This window comes from Pseudopipra pipra, chromosome 12 (assembly GCF_036250125.1).
Source record: "Pseudopipra pipra isolate bDixPip1 chromosome 12, bDixPip1.hap1, whole genome shotgun sequence".
In the NCBI taxonomy this organism is placed as follows: Eukaryota; Metazoa; Chordata; class Aves; order Passeriformes; family Pipridae; genus Pseudopipra; species Pseudopipra pipra.
In genome coordinates, this window is record NC_087560.1 from 6,516,310 (window position 1) to 6,542,428 (window position 26,119).

The following is a 26,119-nucleotide window of genomic DNA, read 5'->3' on the forward strand; positions in this document are numbered from 1 at the left end:
GTGATGCTAATCCAATCAAATGTGTGGGCACATGGACACATCAGGTTGGAAAGGACTCTGGTGTGCAAATTCCCTACACTGGGGACTGCATCCTTCCCCCAGGCCTTCCCCAGCCCTGCCCTGGGCAGCCCAGTGCTGTGCTGGGAGGAGTGGGATGGACAGTAATGCCACAGGTGAGGACAGGGGAGACAGATCCCAGTTTCGTGGGGCAGAACTCTCAGTGTGAAAATAGCCTTTTACCAGACACTCATTTTCCCCTTAGCTGAGAGAGACATGGGAGGTGAGGAGAGAGCTTCCTCTCTGTTGTTTTGAAATCTAGTTGCCAAGAGCACAGAGACTCACAGTGCCTGGGTCAGAGCTATTGGAGACCAGCTCCCAGCATCAGGGAGCAGTAACTGCCTCCCAGTGCCTTCCAGTTGGATTTTCTCAAGTTCAGGGTCACTGAAATTGTACCTTTCAGTTTTCTGCAGGAATCTGAACATCTGGCAGTCAAGGCACACAGACTCTGAAAACGTAAAAGAAAAATTAGAAAGCAAATTTGCCAAGAAATCTTGAGCTTCAGCAATGATCATTATAGCTTTTTATATAAGAATAGTCTTAAAAATAAATGTAATGTGAAACACTGAATGTTCAGAATTTTATCTGCTATCAGAAGGAAAGCAGCTCCCAAGTTAACTGACTGAGCTGTGGGTCACTGGCATCCTGGTGAAAACACTGTTCTAATGAACGTTCATTTTTTAAACTGATGTTTATGAGAATGAAGGAAATAAATATCTTTGAGTATGTAAATAAAAGTACAGAATGTTTTAACTAATCCTTAAGAATTTATATGCCTATTAAAGGACTGTGGCAGGAGGCCATGGAAATACACTTAGGACATTTTAGACCAAATAGCAGCTATATTAATATTTAAATGAATACAAGTCTATTTTAGTATTTCAGAAACACTCATCACCCCATAATAGTTTTATTTTCTAACTTAAGACAATCTGTAAGTGTGTAAGTAAGGCTCAGTCAGAACATACTGACATGTATTTCTTCTGGGGCTGACTTTTAGCTGCTGCTTGTTTCTGGTTTTGTTCTTTCTGCTGAGACTCCTCAGGTGGTAGTTTCTTGGTGTTATTCCAGAGCAAAGAATCTTCAGTTAGAAACCTTTTAGAAAAGGAGTTTAGTCTCCTCTCTTGATTTTCCCACTGATGCATCCTGTGTAAAACAGGTGTAAAACTTGTTTATTTTATGCAAGCACAGGGAGTGGATTTTAAGTCCATATTCATCAAAGAGCTTATCAGTCAGAGAGGTATAAAACGATTTCTAGTCTATTAATCAGTCCAGGAATTGGATTTTTTGGAAAATAAAAAGTGTTTCAGAGTCATTGCCTTCTCTGGAGATAGCAAGGAAAATGCAACAGGGAATGACAAGGATTGTTATGGATTTATCCAAAATTATTTGTCTGGGAATTTTTTACAAATTCAATCTCTTTAAAGAAACTAAAAATTTGAGATAACTGTAGACATTATTATCGTCTCTTAGTTGTACAATAGAAGTAAAATGAAAGTTGAGTCCTATATACAAAATTTTTAAAAAGATTGTGTCATCATTTCTTATAAGTAATGAAGTAAAAAATTTTATTTTTAAAAATAAAGTGATAGGTTTCTTCCTTCCTCCCCCAAGCTAAATAACTCAGAGAAGCCTAACTTCAGAAAGCATTCTGACTTCAATGCAAACTGTACTGCTCAGAGCAAGCTCTGCTTAAGAAAGAAAATAGAGATTTGCTGCCAGTCATGTAACAAAATGAGTCTTATTTTTGTATGTGGGAGTTGGATAGTGAGAAACAGCAGCGTTGTGTTCCCTCCTTCCCCCGCTGTCACACTGGGCTGCTTGGTCCTTTTTATCTTCAGATCGAGGAAAGGTTGGGATGCACCTCCCTGAGGAGTGACTTCTTACCTGGAGAAGAGTGTCATGAGTTTACCTGAGGCAGGAGTTTCTCTGGATCCTCGTTTGGGGTTTTGTTGAATCCTCGAGGTCTGGGTGTTACACTCAGGGGCTTTTCAGGGCGGGCGTCGCTTCGGTCGTTTTTGGTGTTCACATCCCGAGTTCCCATTTTAATAGGAGAGAGACTTCTGAGCCATTCCACTTTGTGAACATAAATGTACTTCCTTAAGAGATGACTGAAAGCCTTTGTCTGGAATGCTGCTGGGGGCTTCACAAGCCTGAACTTGAATCTCCTTTCTTCTCGTCTACCTTTGGCATTTATTATTCTGAAGTGGGACATGAAGTCCTCCTCCACTAGAACTGATTTGAATAAAACTGCCCAAGCTCTCTGTGGAAAGGCTGAAGGCAGGATTTGAAGGTCTATTTATTAAAGGTGCCAAAGTATTGATTTACATAATTTAACATTATTTGATTTTGAAGATTTTTGAGGCTACTCGTGTGCTGATGGAGATAGAATCATATTTCAAAGTACAGATCTGGATGCAAACTGAGACTCCAGAGGCCAGTAAGATTCTAATAGAGACAAATAGAAACAGTCAGTTCTTTCCAAGTTTAAAGACAGCCAGAAAGCAGCATCAAGCTCCTTCCAGAACAGCCCAAGCTAAGAGCATTTGGGAATGATAGCTCTCAACCTCCCTCAGGAAGTGGCCAACACTTCATGGGATGCAGCACTTTATGGTGTTTTTTCAGATGAGAAATTGCACTGCATGTAGCAGGTTTTCATCTCTGATTAGTGCCAGTATAAATAAATATATAAATCTGGCTGGAAAATGAGGTTGTTTAGATTAGTTGTAATTTTTTTTCCTCAGTAGTTTGGGCTTTAATAATATGTTCCCTAAATATTTTCATTTTATTTTTAATAAATTCTGTATAATAACATTGCAAGAAAAAGCATCTTCCATGAAATCCTAATAGTCCATCTTCTACATACAGTTTCTAGAGAATGTTAAACCATACAATAACTAAATGGTTGATTTAACAGACTTACATGAAGTAGCCAGTTACACCAGCAAAAGAGTGAACTGGTGAGGAGAAAACTTCCCTACTGTCAGAAGCACCCATGCTGGACATTTTGGACAGTGATGGGTGAAGACCCATCATCTTATGAGGATTTTATTGATACAGTTTTAGCTATTGCTGGATATAGACAGAAGCAAAAAGTTTTGAGTTTAAGCTGTTTGGTTTTATTGTACTTATCTAGCAACATCTTGATAATTCTGATTTTTTGTGCTGGGAGCTGTTAGGAAAAGCCCCACCAGAAGTGCAGCCCACGTGAAGCTGCCACCTCCTGGCTGTGCTGGGGGCCAGAGAGGGCAGCTCCTGTGCTCTGGGGTGTAAAGTGTAAGTGATGGCTTGGAAATAAAGGTAAATGCTTTTTAAAAACACTTTTTCACTGAGAGAGAACTTTAATCTCTGTTTGCACAGGGCAGTGGAGACATCCAGTGGCCAGTGACTGACAAATGGTTGTCTCTGGGTTCTGATTGTCAGACACATGAAAGGCTGATGTGAAAAGAGGCATTTTTAGGAGTTGGTTTGGGTTTTTTTTCCCTTTAAATTCAGAAAAGAGTTCCAGATGCAACACAGTAAAAACTAAGGTCTGTAGAAGAAACTATATTACCTGATCATGTCATTTAAAGGGGTACTGGCCTTGAGGCTCTGTTAAACATAGAACTTGTGGCAGTTGTACTGGAGCCAACAGTTCTTACTAGTCAGGTACTCACTGAACCACTGGATTAGGTGCTTTGCTGCACTGAGGCCAGCAGCACATTGGCATCACAGTTTAGATTTAAGTTGCATCTTTAAGTTTTTGTAGACAAACGTGTATGTATTGATTTCAACTTCAAATGACAAATTCAGTTTTGAGCAATGCTTGAGGAAATTATCATTAACAAAGCAGCAGCAAAGGCAAGGGATTGAGGGTTGGGTTGTGGTTCCCAAAGCCTTGGGCTGGACTTGCACAGTGGTCAGAAATACCCTCAGCTGGGAAGGAGTGGCTGCCTTGCAGTATGCAGTGATTTGAAGCAGGCACAAATGTTTATAGTGCTTTATTTAATTATGACTCAATAATGACATTTGTAGGATTTCCCCAGTGCTGTAAAAGCTGTAACCAGAGCAGAAAAGTACCTATTCAGATAAAGATCCTCTGCCATTGCCAGTGTAAATGCCTGATATTCAGAGGAGTCATGCTACTGTCACTGTGCAAAAATCCTTGCTGTGTCAGTTATTGCTATTCCTACATGCTGTTAGAAACCCCAGCTTTAAAGGTTGTTAAGGCAGCCCTTTGGATTTCTCACTCTAGTAGAAGTAATTCAAAATGCAGACATGACTGAGCTCAGTGTGGACAACTCAGAAGCTTTTATTAGACATCACAACTTCCCAAATATCTACATTCCTCTCCTTTTCCAGTGGGACCCAGGTAGAACATTCCTACTTGGCTAAAACAAATTTTCAGGTAGTCAAAACAAAAAGGAATGTCATAAAAGCACATCAAATTTACATCTTTTGCTGATTTCCAGATGTCCAGCTGGTCAAGAGAGACTCGTACGTGTGTGTTTTTATGAATTATTTGTTTCTAGTTGGTTTCTTCTCATTTCATTGAATAAACTTTCCAGCTATTTTTAATGCATGACACAAAATCTGTAAGGTATTTTTAGTAGTTTTTTAATGACAGAGGAATTTGGGAGGAATGGAGGGACCAGGGAAATAGAAGTAAAGGACAACACTTCCGAGTTTCTTATTGCCATAAACACTAACTATGAGGACAGGATTGTGGAACATTGGGGCCTTTTGCTTTCTGTGAACTTTCTGTTCACTGAAGAGTAGAACAAACTGTGGTATATTCAGGTAAAGGTGAAGAATTTTTTTGAGTGATATATTCCTTCTTGTCTTCATATTTGTTAAAATGTACATGCAGTTTCATTATAAAAGCTTGATTTGTTTTTTTCACTTAATAGCAGAACCCCACTAAAGACAATATTTCAAAAATTTATTAAGTTGTTGAGACAAGGTGAAGTAATAAACATCTTTGCTACATGAGAAAATGAAAAGTGGAAGTAGAAAAAAAAGGGAAATGTTCCTCCATCACTGGAATGAAGAATGGAAAATGTTTTTTGAAAAAAAATCTGAGCCAGGGTAATAAAAGTTTATAAGAAGTTAACAAAACTGAAAGGGACAAAGAAAGAGAAATATACACAACCTTTTCTGGTTATTGTCAAGAGATGTTCCCAAGCCTAATAAGGACAAAGTATCAAAAGAGACTCAAATAAAACAGACCACATCACATTACTATTTCTGTTGGAGAGACCAAATGTTGTTACATGCTAATTATTTCCTGGAAAATGTTTGCATATTGTGATTTAGAAATCTGGCAACAGGTAACTGCTATAAAAAAGCATTATTCCTTCTGGCCACTTTGAACACTTGTAACTGTCCATCAGTGGAAAACCAACCTGATTTGGGTTCAGTTTTCTCTTATGGACCTTAGAGCCTCCTAAACTGCTAAGCTGGAGCTAATGTTGCAGTGCTGATAGCTAAGCTGGCATAGTCTAAAGGAAATTTTAATTAAAGTAGCTCTGCTTTCTTGAAAGCTTTGTAGAGAATGTGGTGTGTTATGTTTCCTTCTTTGTACAGGAAGCTGCACAAGCTGGGTTGCCTGCATGCAGTAGCACACCAACACTTGTCATCCACCCTGAGCTCCACAGGTGATCACTGCTGGATACTCTTTAGTGTGCAATTGTCATATTTAGGTCTGTGCCTGGCCTGGTGTGTCACTGAGTCTGCAGTGGAGCTGTCAACTTACAGCCACAGCAGTGTGCAGGACGGGGCTCCTTCCAGTACTGTGTTGGACCTGCCTTTGTTTTCCTGGATGTACACGTGTCTTGAAGCACTTCCTATATGAAAACAGAACCTTTAAGGGGCCTTAAAGACCCTTAAATCTCATTCTGACCCCCCTGCCACGGGCAGGGACACCTTTCATTAGACCAGGTTGCTCAGAGCTTCATCCAGCCTGGCCTTGAACACTTCCAGGGATGGGGCAGCCAGAGCTTCTCTGGGTAACCTGGGCCAGGGCCTCCCCACCCTCAGGAGAAGGTGCAGGAGAATGTCAGTCACCTGCAAGTGCATCCCTGCAATCCCATAGCATTGATAAGCTTTAACTGAAGTAAATGTTACATGGATAGACATGAGCACATCTCTTAAAAGTTTTTCCAGTGTCTGCTATGCCCCATTACACTTCCTGCAAAGCAGATTCATTGCTTTTATCATGAGTAAATACTGAATTACAGCCCATGGCAAGCTGGGCCCTGAAAATAACTGAGCTATGCAGAGACAACTTGTTCCTGGAACAATTGTTACTGACACATCATGGATGTGTCTATTTTGGCTCGTTATTGAGAAGCACTGAAGTTGACTTTACAAGGCAGTGTGCACACAGAATGAAGCCTAATTTAAATTTGCTTAATCCTATAATGTAGTGTTAACATGAATGTGAAATTTGCTTGCCAAGAGTGTGGATGCCACTTCTCTGTGGGCACCCTCGAGGCATGTTTCTCAAATTGCAGAGCTTGTTATTAACTATTTTTAGATGTTTAGGCAAACTTACAAAAACTGACAAATGGTAAAAGCATTCTGTAATGTTCAGTGGAGAACTAAAACTGCTGTGTAGATAACAATGGGGAGCCTGGATCTCACATTAATTTAAGGTTTGGACTGAGGAACCATCAAGGAGGTTTAGTACATTCCAGTCCCTACTCACGGCACGGGGAATGTGAAATTCCTTTGTTGTATCATTTATTGGAATTGTACCTACAGTCAGTGTTCTCTGTGGCAAGAGATTCGATGTGTGTGCCGTGAGAGACAGCACATGCTCCAAGCAGCTGCAGTCTCAGGAGCTGAGACAGCAAGGAGGAACTTGGTACGTTCTGTCAGGGCAGTCAGTGTCTGGTTGTGCACGCTGTCATTAGTTCACTGATCACTTGCATTCTGATTTGACTTGGGCATTATTTCCTGGGGGTTTTTTTGGTCTGTGGTTATTTTTAATTTCCCTTTGAACAACCGAATACATTATTTATCAAAGGTATTGTGGTTGGACGCTCTTTCTTGTAACATTTTTTCCTAAGAGTATCATTAGATTGAAATTCCGTGCATTGGCAAGCTGCCTGCCGAGCTCTCCCTGTATCTCTTCAAGCTTGCTGCCGAGTAGGTCATCCACAGCTTGGCCTCCTTATCCACCGTGCCTGTGCCTCCTGCGGCCTGTCCTTGGGCTGGGGATCGGTGGAGGTGGCAGAATGCGCTGGAAGAGGAAGAAAGGGAAGAGCTGACGTGAAATCCAAATGCCCTCCCCGCACATGCTTTGGTGTGCGGGTGGAGGATCAGGAGGTGGAAGGCCTGAGCACAGAGTGGGCACAGGGGCTGTGCAGGGCTGGCAGGTTCTGGTCCTGTGACAGGTGGAATGTGCAGCCACACACATTGCCCTGGGCTGTGCCAGCCCTGCCCAGCATCAGGGACAGCGGCTGCAATTTGGGCACTGTGCTGCTCACCGTGGCACCAGGGCAGCTCAGCACAGTGTTAGTTGGAATTATTCTTTCTCAGTGAAATGCAAACAGGTCTATTCATAAACTCTCAAGTGGGAATGTTTCCAAAGGAGTGACTTTCTGCCTTTCCAACCGTGCGTGGGCTTTAGATTTGGGCTGGGTGTTTTGTGAGGTCACTGATTTTTTTTACACTTTCATTTAATGAAGCCAGTGAGTGCCATTTTCAGTGGGATGAGAGTAAGGTGGTGCAGAGGCTGATTTGCCCCCCACACACGACACCATTGCTGCCAGCACTGCCCGGCCCTCACTGCTTCCCTTGTGGCCATCAGCTCCCTCAGGGCCCAGCCGGCTCGGAGGCAGCGCGGGCAGAGCTGTGCTCCTGGGAATGGCTGGGAATGGCTCCTGGGAATGGCTGGACCCAGTGCGAGTCCCAGAGAAGAACAAGTGTGTTCAGCTGCAGGGAGGTTTAGGTTATTGGCCCACTTGTTCCAATGTCTCTCCCGTGAGTTTTCTCCCTCAGGACCTGCCATATTTGGCGGGCGCTGCCCTCGCCCTGAGGCGCCGGCGGTGGCCAGACCTGCCCATAGTGCTGGGCCTGTTCAGCCCCGTCAGGGTGACACTGCCTCGAGCTGGGAGTGTGTCGTGGGCTTGGACAAACCTGTGCTTTCTCAGTAGTGGGATTAAAAGATCAGGATTATTCCTTGAGTGTCAGCCTGTGAATCCCGGTGGAGGACATTTTGTCCCTTGCTCGCTCGTGCTTCCCAGAGGGTCAGCAGAGACAACTCAGCCTGAAATGCTGCTGAAAACCCACTTTGAACTCCAGCCACTGGTTATAGTGTGATAACATCTGTGTCTGCCCTATGATGCACAGCAGGTGCAGTTTGTAACAAAACATGAAGTCTCAGTGTCCTTGCTGGTGAAGTGGAAGGTGGGGGAACTGTGCTGAGGCCCTGTTTTAGCATGGCTGGGTCTCACTCCTCGTAAGGAAAGGTGGAAGGTAAGTTCCAACAGAGGATTTATAAAAAAACCTCCTGAGTCTTGCAGTTCAGAGAAGACCAGGATATCCCTGAGACTTTGAGAGAAAAGTACTGATTTTTTGATCGAGATATTTTTTAGTCTGTTAAATGAAAACCAAACATTACATGTTACTAGGATTATTTACCAAAGGCGCCTTCTTTGGTTAAATCAATAATGACTGTGTCTGGCAGAACCTGTGTGGTAGCATTAAATTTCAACCAAGTCCACTTTTTAATAAGGTAGGATAAGGTGTGAATTTCCACAAAGACTTGCTTGTGCTAAGGTGGACATGTGAATGAAAAGCAAATACATTAGGAGGACATGTTGAACAGTACCTATATATTGAACTGTCTTAGTAAATGTGTCACTTAAAAAGAGCCCTTTTTTTTTTTTTTTTTTTGTGGAAATGTGTCTTCCTGCCAGCTAGTTTGGAAGGTCTTCACCTAGAAGCCTTACTGTGTTCCCAGAGGTCAGATAGATCCTTTTGTAAAGTCTGGGATCAGATGACATGGTGCTCAAAACTCATGCCTGTGTGGGATCAATCACTTCACAGCTCCTTGTTTAATTGACATTTTATGTCCAGTTGCCAAGCCAATAGTGCAGCTTGACCTACTGCTTAAACTGTAAAACCTCAAGAGTTGTGGCAAAACACAAGGTAGAGGAGGGTGTCAGCATAAGTGTGAGGTTAATAAGCAGTGGAGTACTTTTTTACTACTGTGGTGTCTTGTTTTGCATGGGAATTCTGAAATGTGTTCTGTAATTTCTGCATCGTACACAATAATACATAATACTGACATAAAATCCTGTGGGAAATGCCCCTCATTCAACAGGGGCAATTCAGTTAACAGATTTTACTCTTTGTAGAGAAGTTTTTTCGCATCTTTCACATCTGGGAATATTGTCTTTAGATAGTAGCAATTGGTATATGCCTAAACAAGGTGGTACCTTATCAAAGGAATCTGAATACCAAAGGCTAAAGGGTTATAGGATTTGTTTGTCATTAAAGTCTGATTGAGGTCAAAGCCAGTGACTGTTCTAATATTTCTTTTTATATGAGCAGAAACAGTTCCTAATAAAAAAAGAATGAAACACAGAAATTATGAAATGGGAATAATTTTTTACAGAGAAAGTAATTGCAGTCTGGTTGGGACTGTTAGTGTGCTGCCTTAGCAGTGCAGGGGGCTGACCTACCACAGCAGAAGCGAAGGAAGAGACAGGTCCAGACAAAAATTCTCTGCTTCAGCAGTTAATTTCTTCATCTTTGAGTAGCACAAAACTTTTATTGGGATCTGGAAGGACAGCTGATAATTTAAAGAATAAATATTTTAAAGCACCAAAAACAAATGGGGGAGAATCAGGAGAGGAAGAGAATGGGAATGTGAGGTTTTGGGACACTTTGAACTAAGGGGAATCAACATAAAAGATAAGGATATTTCAGAAACCCTAAATGGCTTGTTAGACTTGATTTCAGGGAATTGGAAGATAAGAAAATGTACACTTTAGAGGTGCTGCTTAATTGCTGGTGTTGTATGTTATAAAAATAGGACACTTTGAGACACAGAAAAGGACAAGTTGACTTAAATTGTAATAAATCACTGAAACTGGATTGTATTTATTTGAGAATTCTGAACATAGTTATGTGTGAAGTGATGAAGCTGCTAAGAATAATGCTCAGTTTGTCATTAAACCCAACTGTTACACTTGGAAATTGAACTGCAGGAAATACCTCAGCTTTTTTGGTTTGTTTCCTTTCTTTTTTTTTTTTTTTTAAATAACTAAGTGAAGTCCTTGGAGTGATAAGATGGTGAATCTATCTTAGAAAAAAGTATCCAGTGGAAAATTGCCTAGTCAAATGTGACTTCTGCAAAAAAAGGGAATGAGATAAACAGATCTTTGACCTCACTTAACATTAGCAGAGGTTTTTAAGGATTTTATCAGAAGATTGCCAGACACAGCAGATGATGTGGGTGAGTGGCAGTTAAATATCTGGGTGAGGGGAAATGGAAGATCCAGATTTCAGAATGGGTCTGCACTAATCCTGTGTCTGCACAGGGGGTCACTGAAGCTGAGCTGAAAGTTCAGTACTTTTACAGAAACCAGATGTTAAATATGTATTTGATATAATTGCATTTATTTATTTTGGCCTTTTGTTATGTCTCAGCTGAAGATTCAAAACTGCACCGAAGTCAAGCCGAAAATCCCGTGACTACGATGTTGTAGCAGTTCTCTGGGGTGCACAGCACCTCCTGTGACATTAATAGTGGGTTCCTGTTTCAGGTTAGGGCATGAGCTGAAGCTTGCTGATGTGAGGGGAAAGTATTGTCAAAAGAAGAAGGATTTCTGTTTGTACCTCACTGCCACTGTGTAGCAGTGCTGCTCGTGGGTGGAAGAAGTGGAAGGTGTTGTTATTTCAGTCAGCAAAGAGGGGTGATAAGCTGTGAGCAACTTTGACGGGACAGATGATTTGCAACAGAAAGGCTGCACAGATGTGTTAACAAACCTGATAGCAGCAGATATGTGGAGTGTTAGGCTGTATCTGTTTAAGGAACAGATTTTTACTGGAGAAGATAACATTTCTTGCCTCTTGTCTCTTGTGTTCCTCTCACCCAGAGTTCAGTGGACTGATTTCCTATTGGTTGTTGCCTGTCAGCGGAAATCTTGGAGGTTTGCATAATGATGAGTTTTATGAATTTTTAAACATTAAAGAGGGTTTTTGTGGTTTTTCCTCAATTTTCTCCTGACCTAAGGAATAGTCACTAAAGGGCAACTTTAAAAAAAATTATATTTTTTTCTCTTCATTTTTACAAATTTGCATCTATTTTGTTTAATGTTTCTTGATGCTGGATGTTATTATGCTTGATTGACCTGAACTGCCCAGTGACTATCAGTGAGCCTCATTTGATGCACATCTGTACAATTACAGTGTAATTTTGCTGCCACTTAGGAGTCACGAAATGCCATAACATGTTATTATGCTTTAAGAAGCCTAACTGGTCAACATTTGTTATGGAACTACAAATACTCGTGGTCATTTAGCAAAGTATCTGTCCCTAATAACTGAGCTGTGTTGTACATTACCTTGGAGTTGGTTTTTAATCACCATCCATCAGTGTGGGCAGCTGGCCTGTTCACTCCTTCCTCTCAGACCTCACTGTTAGTTTAACGAGCTTTTCCTTTTCAAGTCTTTGTCATGGTGACTCTTGTGTCTCCCCGCAGTGAAGGGAAGCCAGAAGTGTGAGCTGAACTGCCGGGCCATCGGGTACCGCTTCTACGTGCGGCAGGCGGAGACGGTGATCGACGGCACCCCCTGCGACCAGAACGGCAGCGCCATCTGCGTGGCGGGGCAGTGCAAGGTGAGCCTGCTGCCTCTGCCCACTCTGCTGGGCACTGGCTAAACTGGGGGGAATTGGCTTCAGCTTTGCTTATTTGTCTTATTTTTTTAAAGCACATGTGAAAAATGTTAACTTTTATTATTACAGGTTGGGGTTTTTTCTTAACTAATGTTTCTGTCTACTGAGAACAAACAGTGGAATGCTTAAGGGTGACTTCAGCTTAAATAAGAAAGAAATACAGCATCTTTCTTTGATTCAGTTTTAGAGTGGAAATATTTTTCTCAGTCTGCAACAGAATGGTTTCTCTTGATTGCTTTACAGCTGCTGCCAGTCTGACTTTTCTCATTGGTCCACATTTGCCTCAGGTCTTGCTGGCTCTCCATTTACTCAGCAGTGATGTTCTCGTGGAAAATATTTGAGTGAATGGTTACTTTTCACAGATTCAGAAGGAGCCCCCGTGTTGACTTTTTGCAGTTTAGTGTGTAGATTCCCTTTGCAAGGAATAAATACACTTTCTGCAAGATGGTAGCAATCTTAAACAAAATGTTACAGTGTTTAGAAAACAAAAAGAAGTTTGTAATCTTTCAAGTAAAGTTAGTAAAAGAAATCTATTCCTAGCAAGGGGCATTTGGCGCTTGGCTGATGTTTGCTATATATGTTGGCAAAAGAAGCAGAAGTGGGTCAGATGTGACTCATGAACTCAAATAGTGAAGGTCAAGTTCAGTTTAAATAGTTGGTTTGCCAGGGGAAATCACTTATGAATGCAACCTTGTCCTCTGCATGTGCAGATTCCTCTTACTTGTGCACATCTGGACAAGGCCGTGTTTGTTCCTGGTCTGTGTTTCTTAGTGCAAGGAAAGCCAGAGCTTTGAATTTCCTTTGTACATGATAGAGCTGTGTGAAGTTGATTGTGCTTTAAAACTTTCCTTGATCTCAAACCAATTCAGAAATGGCCAGAAATTTGTTTTAATGACACTTCTGATCTATGACTCTGAAAAACAGATTTAGTATACCAGCAACCATGCAATCATCCCAGTACTGTGCAATTACAAAAGTATAAACTGCTACGTTTGTATGGGAGGTCTGGGCTAGAAACTGCATTGAAATTCTCCCTGTTGCAGTTTGTGCCCTTGGTCTCTCTGTGTGCACATCTCTGAGAATCTGACTCCATCTGCTCTGTTACCCTCCCGTTAGATGTGGACACAGTGAGATCTTCCCACAGCCTTCTTTTAGGGCCAGGAGTGTTTTTTTGCTGTAGTGTTTGTTCACCTCCCCACCCACCCCCTTTCTTTTTTCCTGAGGTGTTGAAAATAGATCTACACATCCAGATTCTGATTTTTATTGAAGCTGTTCCTCAGTGGTGCTTATTGCTCAGTAAAGTGATGTAGTCTGTCATTCTTAGAGAGTCAGTGAACCACTTCTGTACTGGTGCCCAGTGCCCCATAAACAATTAATTCCCATGAGAAAGCCATGATAAGGCAGGTAAAGGCACTTGGGAATGCTTCTGCTACAGCAAAGAGGAATGAGAGCCTGAGCTGGAGGAAGCCAAGGGAGTTGAGGGAGTCCTCAGACACAGTGATATTACCTGTGCTTGTGCAGGAGGCTGAACATTGGAGGCTTTGAGAGACACATTTAGCTAAAATATTAAAAGGTTTGTGCTTTTCTTCTGAAAGGAACTCAATTCAGACATTTTCCAGCTTTTTGTGATCAGTTCTCTTGGACTGTAGCAATTCACTCCTTCATTACTTGCAGCCTCAGTAAAATGAAGGTGTGTGTCAGCTGAAGGAAACTTGTCCTGTTGGGTCTCATAACAGTTGTGTTGAGATTTTTTTGCATGTCTGTGAACCACCCTTTTCTTTCTTTCAAAGTTTTGAGTTAGTATTTGAGGGAGTATTCAGAGAAACATATGAAATGTGTCAAACTAAAGGAAAGCACAGTATTACAGCTCCAGTGTGCTCTAAAGCACTGTCACTGTTGACTCCCTCTTGGTGTCAGTGGTTCCCACAGTACAAGATTAGAAAGTGGGTGCTACAGATCTGGTGAAACTTTACCTCTCAGTTGTCAATGGCATGTTTGCATTTGAGAAAAGCTGATGTTGGATGAGATGTCCTTCATTCTTCTTAAAAGTGCTTTAAGTTTCAGGATAGATTCATCTGTATGAAAATTACATGTGTTGCTCCTTTTTTATCTTTTACATTAAGTTGCATGTATTGTCCATCTCCTTGGACTCCAAGACTTAGCATCCCACTTCTGTAACAGCAACACTTAAAAATAAATGAAATAATGTTACTTACCAGTGCTTTATACACTGCTGAGTGAACATGGATGTAGCTGAAGGATGTAATGATTAAAGAACCAAATAATTGAAGTTTTGTACTGTCAGATGCTTAAGAGAATATTTTTCTGAAAAGTTGTCAGCATTTACAGTTAACTGAAAATGTTTCTCAAGTAATGAAGATAATTCAAACCTTACTAGTAGGGAGCTCTTCCTTAGCTACACATTATTTTAATTTTAAGTCAGATAAATTGAGTTGTGCCTAATGAATTTATGGTCTCTATCACCCTCTGTTGGACATTTTTCTGCATTACCAGAACTATAATACCCTTGTCTTACAAACCATTATCTGTTTTGTTCTCAGGACCATTGTTTCTGGTTAGTATTTTCAGCTTACTTTATTCTTAGGGGAAAAAATGAAGATGGTAAATGTTTCTATAACATAAAAAATAACTCAGAAAAAAGATAAAGAATATGATAGAGACAGGTTTACCTTCACCTGAAATATAAATTTAATCTGTGTGTAGTAAAGGTATTTCTCATTATCCATTTAAAAGTTCTCAGTATCTAAAATGGAGTCACACCTGTTAACACTGAAAATGCATTATAGAGAAGTTTTATCTTAATATAAAAAAGTAATGTTTAATATATTAATTCTCTCCTTTTTCTGTTGATAACCAGTGTTAGATATAATAGCCTTTTTATAAAACTTAAGTGTTGTTTAATCTTACCAGGAGAGGTAAAAAACCAAAATATGTTCTTATGATGCAATACCCTAATTTTGCTTGATCTTTTTTCACTTTCTTATCTGTCTGTCCCAATGTAGTAACTGGCACATGTAATGATGCAAGTACTACAGTCAAAGCTCACTCATCATTGAATGATTATGTACCTCCTGGTGTGGACTAGACTCTGAATCCTAATGAAATGAAAACTTTTTAAAGGAATTAAATAATTTAAAAATAAAACTAGGCAAAATAGGAAGAATGGGGTGATATTCCACCCGTGCAGAAAAAGGAAGTATAGCAATGAACTTGCATTATTTCTGTGTAAATTTGTTTTTCTGCACATTTGAACAATGTTCTTTCTGATGAATTTTGGAAAGTGAACAAACATTTTCTGACAGTCCCATAAAGTTCCACTTTTGTTTTTTAGCAGTTTTTCTGTGGTGCTGCAGCTGGTTGTTGCAGGATGCAGGCTTGCAGTATATTTCACTATTACTATTTGTTTCACTATTGTTTGTTTTAATACATTTGCTATTTTATACACTTAAACATTTGTTGCCTCTCTTCTAACCCTAAATATTGACAGTGCTGTTAAAGACTGTACGAATGGGACTTTGTCAACTTGCTATTGAGCCATAAGTGTCTCTTTTCTTCCTTTGAAGTATTTTTTTGCTGATTTTAAATCAGTGTATCCTTATACTTCTTTTGGAGCCAATGGGATGCTCTTATTCAGTAAATTTTAAGTTAAGAAATAAAATGCAAGTAGAATGTTGAGGAGGTTTTAATGAACAAAGCAAAGTATGAGGAAAGTGTGCTCTTAATAATTAACCTTGACCATCATTTATGAAATACACCTGTAGGGAAGTGTGTTGGGTGTGGGTTTGGACACTTCTGGGACACTTCTGCTAGAAGAAGCCTTTCCCAGTGCTTGGGCAGGTGTGAGCACTGACTCACTGGGGGTTTGGAGGCAGAAGAGTCCCTTGTGAGCTGGGAAGCAAACTGGGTTTGCACAGACCTTGGTCACCACGCAGGGGCGCCCTTGGCAAGAGGATTATTTAGCATTTTACCTAAAAATTCATTTGGATGGGAACAGCAGATACCTTTTAAAGGTAACTGAAACAAGTATTTTCTGTCTCCCGATTTTTATATTACTTTTTCTCTTGCATTGTATTTTGTTTTCATCTCCTAGTTAACTTCTGAAGTTAACAGGAAATATCTAAGCAGTTTTTAAATGCACACTCTGAGTAACTTCAGTAACAAAATGACTGGTAATGAAGATTTTATGGACCTTAAAGAAAAATTGCATCAGATATTGAAATTCTCGGAAACTTTCTAGGGGGGTAAATTATTTCAGCTATAGGAAGCATAGCCAAGTATGTTAAATCTCCATCAGAAAAACAGGATTAGGCAAGGAGCTCCCATTTGGAACTGTGCTGATGTGCACTGGTGTCCAGGTAAGAGAGCTAGAGGTGGCATGATTGTTTGAAGTTAGGGGACTCTTAATGACTGTGGGATCAGAGTGACAGATCTGAATGATGAGAAGTGTGTACTCTCCATGAGTTAGGGTTATTCTCTTCACTGATACATCTTGGAATATAGAGTTGTTCTTGTAAAGGTAAAGAATCTGTTTCCTGTAGGAATCTCAACTTATTTGTGTAATGTTGATTGCTTACACTGAAAAAAGGTCTGGGGTGGATTTGTTTTTTTTCTGTGTGTGCTTTCTTAAAGCTGGAGCCACTTCTTTCCTTTCTCTGTCCTCTTGTGTTTAGTGTGTACATTCTTCTGAGTCAGTACTCCCTAGAATGCTTCTGGGAAGCTTTTCTCCTTTCTTCTTAGGCATTACTGTGTTCTTCTTTTATCAGTAATAACATGAGGAAGACCCTAATATCTGGCTTAGTAAAGCAGAATCAAGGGCACATCAATACCTATATCTGTCCTTCACCTCATCTCCAGAAAATGTTTGCTGCTGCTTGTTCATCTCACTTGGTCGTATTGGAGGGGGGTGTTCTTCAGTGACCAGGGACTTTGTAAAGCTTTATGTCACGAGATACAAAGGCTTTGAGAGCAGCCTGAAAAGCTGTACCAAATAAACATTGGGCTGTGCATCAGTGGCCTGCTCTGGCCATCAGTATTTGGGTGTGACCCCAGCCAGCACAGGGGCCTGGGAGCATTGTTTGTGTTTGAGAAGGACCAGTGTTGCAAACTGTTTCCAGTTATTTGATCTTATTCTAGAAGTGATTCTTATTCACTGCCTTGAACCAGTGACTGACTTGGGTTGTTTATGGTGTGGGAGCCACCGTGTTGAGAAGGTCACGCTGAGAATTGTCACCAGAGCTTTGCCCAGGATGTGATTGCACAGCTCTGTGACAGTGAAGATGTAGGTTATGGAGCCCATGGCATTCAGATGCTGAAATGCAGAATCACATGAAAATTAAATCTCTAGTTTGTTAATATTCAGGGCTTGGTTTTTGATCTGTAAAATGTACCATAAACATGAAAAGCTGTAATTACAACAGAATGCTCTCTCCTCCTCTCTGCCTTTTCATATACACCATTATAATTTCTTGGCTGTTGGAAATAGGACTCTTCATTGTTGCTTTCCAGAATGACTTGCTAATGCCAAACTTTGCATTGTGAAACACCTGCTGGGCCTTAGTAAAGTGTTAATGGAAGAAACAGGTTCCTGGGAGCTAAGAAATAACTGCTTTTTGCCACATCTTCCCTTTGTTTGCATAGGTTTTTTGTTAAATGTTTTACAGAGTGAGCCTCTGTGAGATTTCTTGACCCCACTGTCTATAAAGTCTCTCAGCCTTCCTCTATTTATAAAGCAACACTAACATGTTTTTTGGCTTATGATCTTTGACCATGACCCAATGTAAGTTGTTTCTGACACCAGTGCACAGCAGGTGCAATCCCTGCATGTAAAAGACAGTTAAAGGACAACTTTCCTGCCTTTGGACAGAGCTGGAACTGCTGTAAGAGCTGGTGCTGGGCAGCTGGGAGTAGCAAAGCATTCAGGTCAGTTCAGTTCCAGTGAAATGAGGAAGCACTGGATCTTCTGTTTGCTCTTTTCCCAGTGTCTCTCAGCCCCTGGTAATCCAAAGGATGGAGCTCCTCACTCTTCATGGAGCTGCTCTCTGAATCTCTAGTTTTGCATCTTGTGTCATTATAAGTGACCCAGACACACAGATGTTGTTGGGGCAGCTGTTGCTTACAGTGGCATTTGCCATGTTTATCCAGCCCATATAATGCAGCATTCATGCCACTGCTCTCTTTTGTTGGGTTAGGGGTTTTTTTTTCTCCCAGTTTTAAGCCATTTCTGGGAGGGTAAAGCTGTTCTTGAGTCACTTTAAGTTAGTGCACTATAAATGTGGAATAAAACCCACTGAAATAACCATAAACAGTCATGAACATTTTTAATAAGTTTAATGAAAGTGAATTTATGTAAGATCTGAATGTCATAACTGTGTACAAACCCTTTTTTTTCCCCATTCCAGCACTTGAAACCCCAAAGAGAGATTTCACTGTTTTGTTAAAATACAGCCTGACAAGAAACTTGTGAAAATACACAAAATAGTTCAGTAACATTAAAATTTGGCTTACAAATTACATCTCTTAAGTACTGGAGAAAAGTGTTATCACTATGTTAAATTTTTTTCCCCAGAGCTGCGGGGAAAAAGTAGAATAAAATATATTTACTATAAAAAGCCTGATTAAACATACTTTCTTCTTAAGTGAGAGAAAGTTCTGATGTTGATTACCTAAGATAAAATCTCAATCTTAAAAAATGTCCAAATAAGAATTCAAAAAAGTAAATGCTTTGTAAAATATTTTTTTATCATTATAAGTTCCATAGCATATCAAGAGAATGTGTAATTAAGGTTACCTGATGCTTATAATTGTATGACATAAATTCTTTATTTTTGATCTAGATAATTTTTTTAAAGAGCAAAGAGCAAACAGCTTGCTTGTAGAACTCTGAAGGTTTAAAAATTAAAATGCTAGAACTTCCAATCATATTACATCTTAATGCTATAATGTTATGCAACTATATAATAATAAAAGCAAGTTAAAACAGTAGAACTTCAAAAAACACCAAATAAAACAAACAAACCTAAAATGGTTTTACAAAATATCTTCATTCTGTAATGTTTTTAACTGCTTTTAAATATTATATAGCATGGCACTCGGAAAATGTTTGCTTTAATTCAGTTTGGAGCAAAAGTAGGTGCTGGAGTGTGGCTTGGAATGGCTACTCCAAATTCTGATTCTGCCTGTGCTCCACTCTGGATCTCTTTTTTCCCATCAAATATAATTGATAATGTGTAACCTGCCTATGGGAAGCAGCTTGAAATACAGCAAAGTAAAGGAGTTGTGTGGAGCTTTATTTTGTTCTTATTTCTGCAGGTTTTTTCTAACAATTATTTTCCAGATTTGGATGTCTTTCTAGAAAGGTGGAGTGTAATCCTTAGTCTGCAGTGTGCCTTTGTCTTCCCAGGTTGGATAACAGTGTTAGAAAACACAATGAGCTGAATTGTGTCACTGTCAAAGTAGTTGTGAAAGCAAATGCTGTTCTCTGTAGTGATAAAGTGACACAATTAGGCAATCTCGTTATACTCAAGGTACTCTTCTCTCTGAATTAGTTTCAAAATGATATATTTAAAAAAATCCAAAGTAGAACAAAGAAAAATTTAGTTTTCAAGACTGCTGGGGATACTAATGGAATAGAAAATAACATATTGTACATTGTTGGGCCTTGGGTTTTCCCCTGATTAAACAAGTTGATGTATAGGAGGCTGCAAGTGAAACCAGGTTTGTTTATGAATAATTAATTTTCCCCTAGATTAGAATGATCAAATGATCACTTTTGGGTGCTGCTGACTTCCTTTGGGTCTAGCATTTAATATAAACTCTCTTGTTCAGTCTGTGACTCCAAGTCAGCTGATGGTTCTGGCAGCTGAAGAGGGAACCAGCTTCTGTAACTCCCTGCCAGGCTTTTTTTTTTTCCCTGTTCCTGTCTTTTAGACCTTTTTCCAGCATTTTAGTGTAATATCGTTTTTAGTGACAAACCCTTTAGGTCAGACTTCATTTTTGGAAGTTTCTCTTTTTGCTTTAAGCTGTTAACATTAATTTTCAGTGTCTTTCTGAGGTCTACAACTGGCAGTGTTTGCTGGGTGGGAAGTGAGGGAGATGAACTCAGTTGTTTCAGTTCACAGTACAAACAGGGGTTTAGTATCCTCCCAGGAGAGCCACCATCTGCACCTTGCTTGGCTTTAAAAAATGAGATAAAACCTTGTCATATGCTATTATCAAAGTTGGGAGTGTTTATTAAGAAACATTCACTAACACACCAGTCCCTTCTCCTGGTTGTTCATAAACAAGTGAACTCCTGAGCGTTGGGTTTGCTTCTGAGCTACTGGGTTTGTGCCACCATGTGGAAATCAAGTGTAGGCAAGAAGAAAGGAATATGGATAAAAATAGGTAATAAATGTGATATCAGAACTATTCATTTTTCTCAGTCCAGGCTGTTCCTGATTGCACTCTAACAAAACCTGCTGGGATAGCTCATAGGGAGGTGTTTTGCAGCGTGGTCCTGCATTCCCAAGAGAGGAAACTGCTGAGGAACTGAGCACTCTTTATCATGGCTGAGGTGAAGAGTTTTATGTCATGTCTTTTATGCAGAAATTACTAATTTATAGTTAATGCCTGTTAAGTAACCAATAGAATCAGATCTGGTTTGTGTTACATTGCAGCAGTTCAAAGAAAAAAAAAACCAAAAATTTCAACCATTTGAAATTCCTTCGATTTCAAGGAATGCATGGGAAAGCAATTGTAAAAGAAAATCGTGGAGCTGGTGCAAGACCCCTCTTATGAGGTTAAATAGCAAAAGGAAACAAAGTAATTTAGATTTTATTGCGAAGAAACAAAGAGGGGTGCATGAGAAGTAAGGTTCTGAAGCTCAGATGTAAGGGATCTGTTAAACACCTGGACAAGCAAGCGATGGGGAGAAGGCCAATAAGGGGACTGGCTGCATAAATATTCATTCTTGTTCTCCTATTTAGAACATGGGTGAAAACTTCACAATTATTCCTAAATTATAAATGATAACAATAAAAAAACTGTGTTTTTAGTTACAGGATTTTTCTCTGTTAATTGGCTGACTTATGTTTCTTGTGCTAGAGATCAGAACTTGTGGTGTTCAAGCCATTTGGCTTTCAACATCTCATTGTGCTGATAAGCTTGGGACTCACAGAAAGGGCTTGTTCTCTGATGCTGTGTGTCAGCAGAGGCTCTGAGGGGGCAGCATCAGTGTTGTCCCATTGTCCCTGGAGACAGGGACAGGGGAACTTGCTTTACTGCAGGGGGGGATTGTCATACACAAAAATGAAAAGGAAGAAACCCTTCCTGAAATCATTGCTGTCTGCTAATGTTTGTACTAGGAGACTGTCACTGTAAACCTGAGAAAAGCCAGGGGAATAAAACCAGAATTGTTCAGTATTAGGGCAGGCTTGGTATGGTATCCTATATTTTATGACCATTCTCATTTGGTTGTGTTCTTTCTCCCTGCTTGCTTGCATGGTGTCTGTTAGTAGAGTTTAACCTGCAGTGGAATTGGAATGTGCAATAAGACTGTAAGTTATTACAACTAAATTAAAAAAAAGACAATGTATGTATGCTGGAGGCAGCTTATTAGCAGCTTGGTATATTCTCATGGCAGGTGGGGTTATGAAGTAGAAGGGAGGCTATTTGTGGACATTTGTGGGGGAAAATAAAGGCTTGCATGTGTGAGGATTTATGAGGTGAGTGCTAAAACAATAATTGAAACAATAAATGGAATTAGGATTTAATTTTAGTTTGATTTGTTTTGTTGCTTTCTCTGTCAGTTTGAATCTGTGCTGTGTCCTGTGAAGTCCATGGTCTAGAGATCAGGTTTTTAATTTGTTTGCAGTTGCAGAACCCTGTTCTCCTTTGTGCCTGCAAAGTGTTAGCAATGATGCTGTGTTGACCAGTGATATTTCAGACCTCATTTTTAAGTCAAAGTTCTTAGAAATACAATATTGAAGTATATTTATTGGTAAAGGTTTGCTCCTCTCTTTTTTTGGTAATACCAATGTACCACCTGGTGACATGTGAGTGTTGGTAGTATTTTAATTACTGTTACTAGTGATGAATCACTGATTTGATGAAAATTTTATTACAATTCAGTCATTTCAGAAACTTCAGAATTAAGGTACTGTAGGATTTTTTTTTGTTAATTGTAATAAACTCTCAGAAGTCGATAACCCAGAGGTCGGAATGGAAGTAGAAGAATTTTTAGCAAGTGATGACAGAGCAGCAAAATGCTGTCTGACCTCAGCTGATTTTTACTGGGGAGCCAGAGAGTAAGTAAATGCTTAATTTTGTTTTGATGATTTTTAGGAGCAAATTGAAAATGCTAATAACTGTAACAGAATATTCCAAAATACCTATTATTTAATCACAAAACTGGAACAGCAATCTTGGAAATGTGGTCTACAGGAAATTAAGTATTTAGCCTTTGTTTTCATTTAACTATATTATAATATTACTTTAGAGCCTGGAAAGGGTCCAGTATGTTTTTAGGCACTTCCATTAAAAAACAAATTACAATTTTGATAGACTTGGATGGGCAAATTTGTCACATGAATAAATAAATCCTTGGGAGGAAGGTACACGTAGACAGTAGTTCTGCTGGGCATATATTTTTCTTTTCATGCAGCACTTGCACACACATATAGAGATGCACCCAGAGCAAGCAGTTAAGGAGCTGTTCTGTTTTAAAATCTGCTTGAAGTATTGTCTTACTTTGTGAAATGAAAGCCATGAAAAAGGTGCCATTGAGTTTGGGAGGTGCTGTTGGGTTGGTGTCTGATGGAGAGATAAAGTCCCTGGGCTGAGCAGAGTGGCTGTTGTTTGCTTCCAAGAGCTGGTGTGGATGCAGATCCCTGTTCCATCAAACTGACAGGGCTGCTCTGCAGTAGATTTCCTTGGATATTTCATTTAACCTCTTTGGTTATTGTGAGTGCAGCCCTCTCTAAGGGTACTGGGGGTGTGCTCAATGTACAAACTGGACCCAGAAGCTCTTTTTCAGACTCTTTGCCCTGTTAAGAGCCTATTTTTTTAACCAAGGTGGAACTCAATAGTATTGTGACTTTCCTCCCTTGGGTGGCTTGCTGGGAACTTGTTCTTGTATCTTCCACATGGAGCATCTTTGTCCCAAACGTGCTTTTAATGCCTGGATTCTCCATCTAAAAATGGGAATAGTGTGGCAAATCCTTGCTATTACAATTTTGAGTCCTAATGGTGGTGAAATGGCTGTAAGGCTGAATTAAGAACAGTGTTGTGCTTCATTAGAACAACCCATTTTTGGTTTGGGTTGCCCACACTGATCTGCAGGAAGCTGTTTTTGGCCTTGGAGCAGAACAAAGGTATGAGAGAATATTCTCAGGGAGAGCAAGAATCTGAGTTTTAACCCCTTGCTGAGACCAGAGTTTCAATTTTGATGCAGGAGCTCATGTTTACAAGATGTTTACAAGACACAGTTTAGTTTCACAGGAGTCTATGCAGAGTTCCCCTTCAGTTTAAATTTCATGTTGGTTAACTTTTCCCATGAGGGTTTTGAGCTTTTCTCAGAAGCTCAAAATGAAAAACTCTTCTGGATGCCATCTGGTACCACCTCAGTTTGTGAACTTTAATAAGATTAGATCAGAGATTGTAAAATGGTGCACAGTTAGATCGAAATGAGCTTGTTCAAACTTGGTTGAAATTGAATTTTTAACAGAGCCTGAAAAGGGCCAGATTTTCATGTGGCTTTGCAGTGAAATGGCCTCTAGGGATTGCCAGTTCTCTTTCTTTTGGTCCCCACAAGTGCCGTGGTGTTTGACTCTTGAAGTCCTACAGACTCCCACAAATGTATGAGAATTGAGGTTTTCATTTAAAGTCATGTAAATGTCCAGCTTCCCTGGTTACTGAGAGAAGTCCCAAACTGGCAAGATCATCCACTTAATGGCTCAGACTTCCCAAAACCAGTGAGGTGAGTTCAAACCCTCACTAAAAGTCTATTGATTTACAAGCCTCTGCCCTATTTTGGGGTCTCAGACATTTTAGTATTGCAGCAACAGATTTTTCACATGGGCAGAAATAGCATCAAAACTTGAACAAAACAGAACAAATGTGATGTTATTAAATAAGACTGACATATTTAATCCTTTTTATGGCCACAGGCTTCTCTGTAATCACAGGAATATACCACGTTCTTGCTGATGAGGAGGCAATCCAATTTTCTGCAGTTCTGACAAAATGGTGTCTTTGAACAGGAGCATTTATACCTTGCTCAATGGAGTCATCAAAATGCCTGTGAATAACTTCCTGTTCCCTCTTTGTAGCAAAGACACCTGATCTGTTCAAAGCCTCTTGTAAAAACCTACTTGTGCACATGCATTAAATTTGATAGGTTTTCTTTTTAAATCACAGTGCATTTAAATGGGTCGATAATTTTGGCCACAGGACTTTAGGGTCAGCTTTCTAGTTGGAGGCAGCTTAATGTGGCATCTCATGTGCATTTCATGAAATGAAAACCTGGCCAAGGTTAAAGTTGTTGTGCCCACAGTCCAGCAATCCTAATGGTTCACTGGCAGTGCTTTAGCACAGTTTGGCTTGTGTGTGGTTTGAACAAATCCTGTGTAGTGGAAATGAGAAACATCCATATTTGTGTCTCATAGCAGGGAACGATGACTTTGAAACAAAAATCTGTTTTCTCCTGTAAAATACAAAATGCTTTTACAGACATTGCCTTTCCCTTTCCATACTAGAGCTGTGCCTACAATTGTAATCACTACCATGACCTTACAGAAATCAGAAGTGTCAGAGGCTTGTTAGTTCCTGCTGTTGGGCTGTTGTTGATGCTGTTTATATGGAGTCTGGCTTGTTCTTATCGAGGTCATGGACACATGAGGAGCTGTGGTGACAGAGGCAGGGACTGCATTATTTGGTTGCATTGGAGGCATTGGTTTGATTCCTCTGTAAATATGAAAAATCTCTGCACAATACTAGTGAGCAACATAAGAAACTAGGTGTGAGTAAAATCAGTCCTCTAGTCCCAGACTTTTCTGTGGCAGGCACTTTCTTTCTCTTCCTGACCATGTTTATTCCCTGTATCCCTGTATGACTGATTTTTGTTCCCTTTAGCACACACAGCTTTACCAGTTTAGTAGAGTGGAAAGTATGACAAAAGGAAGAACTGGGATTCTTTAGTTGTAGCTTGCTTGGTGCTTCTGTTGGTGATAATGAGAGAAGAACCATATCTAGACAGTTCTGCCATGGGTTTGCAGCCACACAGGTAAGAAAGAGCATTGGGTAGAGGAGCTGATGGAGGACTTTGAAGTGTTACACAGCTTGGGTGATATGAGAAACAAATGGTTATGTTTCACATACCTGTGCAGTATGTGCAGTACAACAAACACCTTGAAAACATGGCTTTAAATCAACTGCTACTTGCTAAGGTTTGCAGGTGCTTAGGGGTTGGATGTGAGACCACATTATTGCAGATTACCTAGAAAACAGTAACCACCTGTGGCTGTGCTGCTTGTTCATGTCAAGTAGAGAATAATGCAGCCTGGAACTGCTGCAGACAGAGACTGAAGGTAACAGGTTTGCCCTTCATTTGCTGTGGGTGAGGGATTATCCAATTGCTGTAGCTCTGCTCCTCTGGATGAACATTAAATTTCAGTAACTGGCTTTAGCTTGAGTATTGATTTTACTCATAATAAAAAATGAAGTTTCTTAAAAGAAAACAATGGTTTGAAAAAATGTAATCTTCTAGAATATCTATTTTAATTTTTCTGATAGCTTTAATGATCCAAGAGCATGAGCAAGAGGCAGTGACACTGTTCCCTTGAGGAAGAGAGGTAGGTGATAAAGGAAAATTGAATAAACATACTTATTAGAAGCAAACCCAGGCCTGCATCTCAACAAATTCTGTAGAAAATAGATCAATTTTTAGCATTGAAACCTAGGATGTGTTAAATTACTTCAAAAAGTGGATGTGGTTTCATGTAGGTTTTTGTGTGTGCCTCACCTCCCTCCTGCTTCTGCTGCCATTTGACTTTAATGATTCTACCTTGTTTAGGCACATTTCTATATTTTAGGGACTATATCAAGCTATTTTGAACAACACTTCAATCATCTTGAGGTAAAGATTTTACATTTTGGTCTTATTAAATATTTTTC

The 26,119-nt window shown here is 39.9% G+C and overlaps 1 protein-coding gene across 1 annotated transcript in view; it reads left to right on the top strand.

Moving 5' to 3' along the window:
• THSD4 (thrombospondin type 1 domain containing 4) overlaps window positions 1-26,119 on the top strand; it is a 279,492-nt gene that overhangs the window by 107,334 nt on the left and 146,039 nt on the right. Inside the window, exon 7 of the mRNA XM_064668708.1 lies at window positions 11,757-11,893. Within this exon, the coding sequence (XP_064524778.1) occupies window positions 11,757-11,893 (137 nt within the window). The remainder of the gene's footprint in view (window positions 1-11,756; window positions 11,894-26,119) is intronic.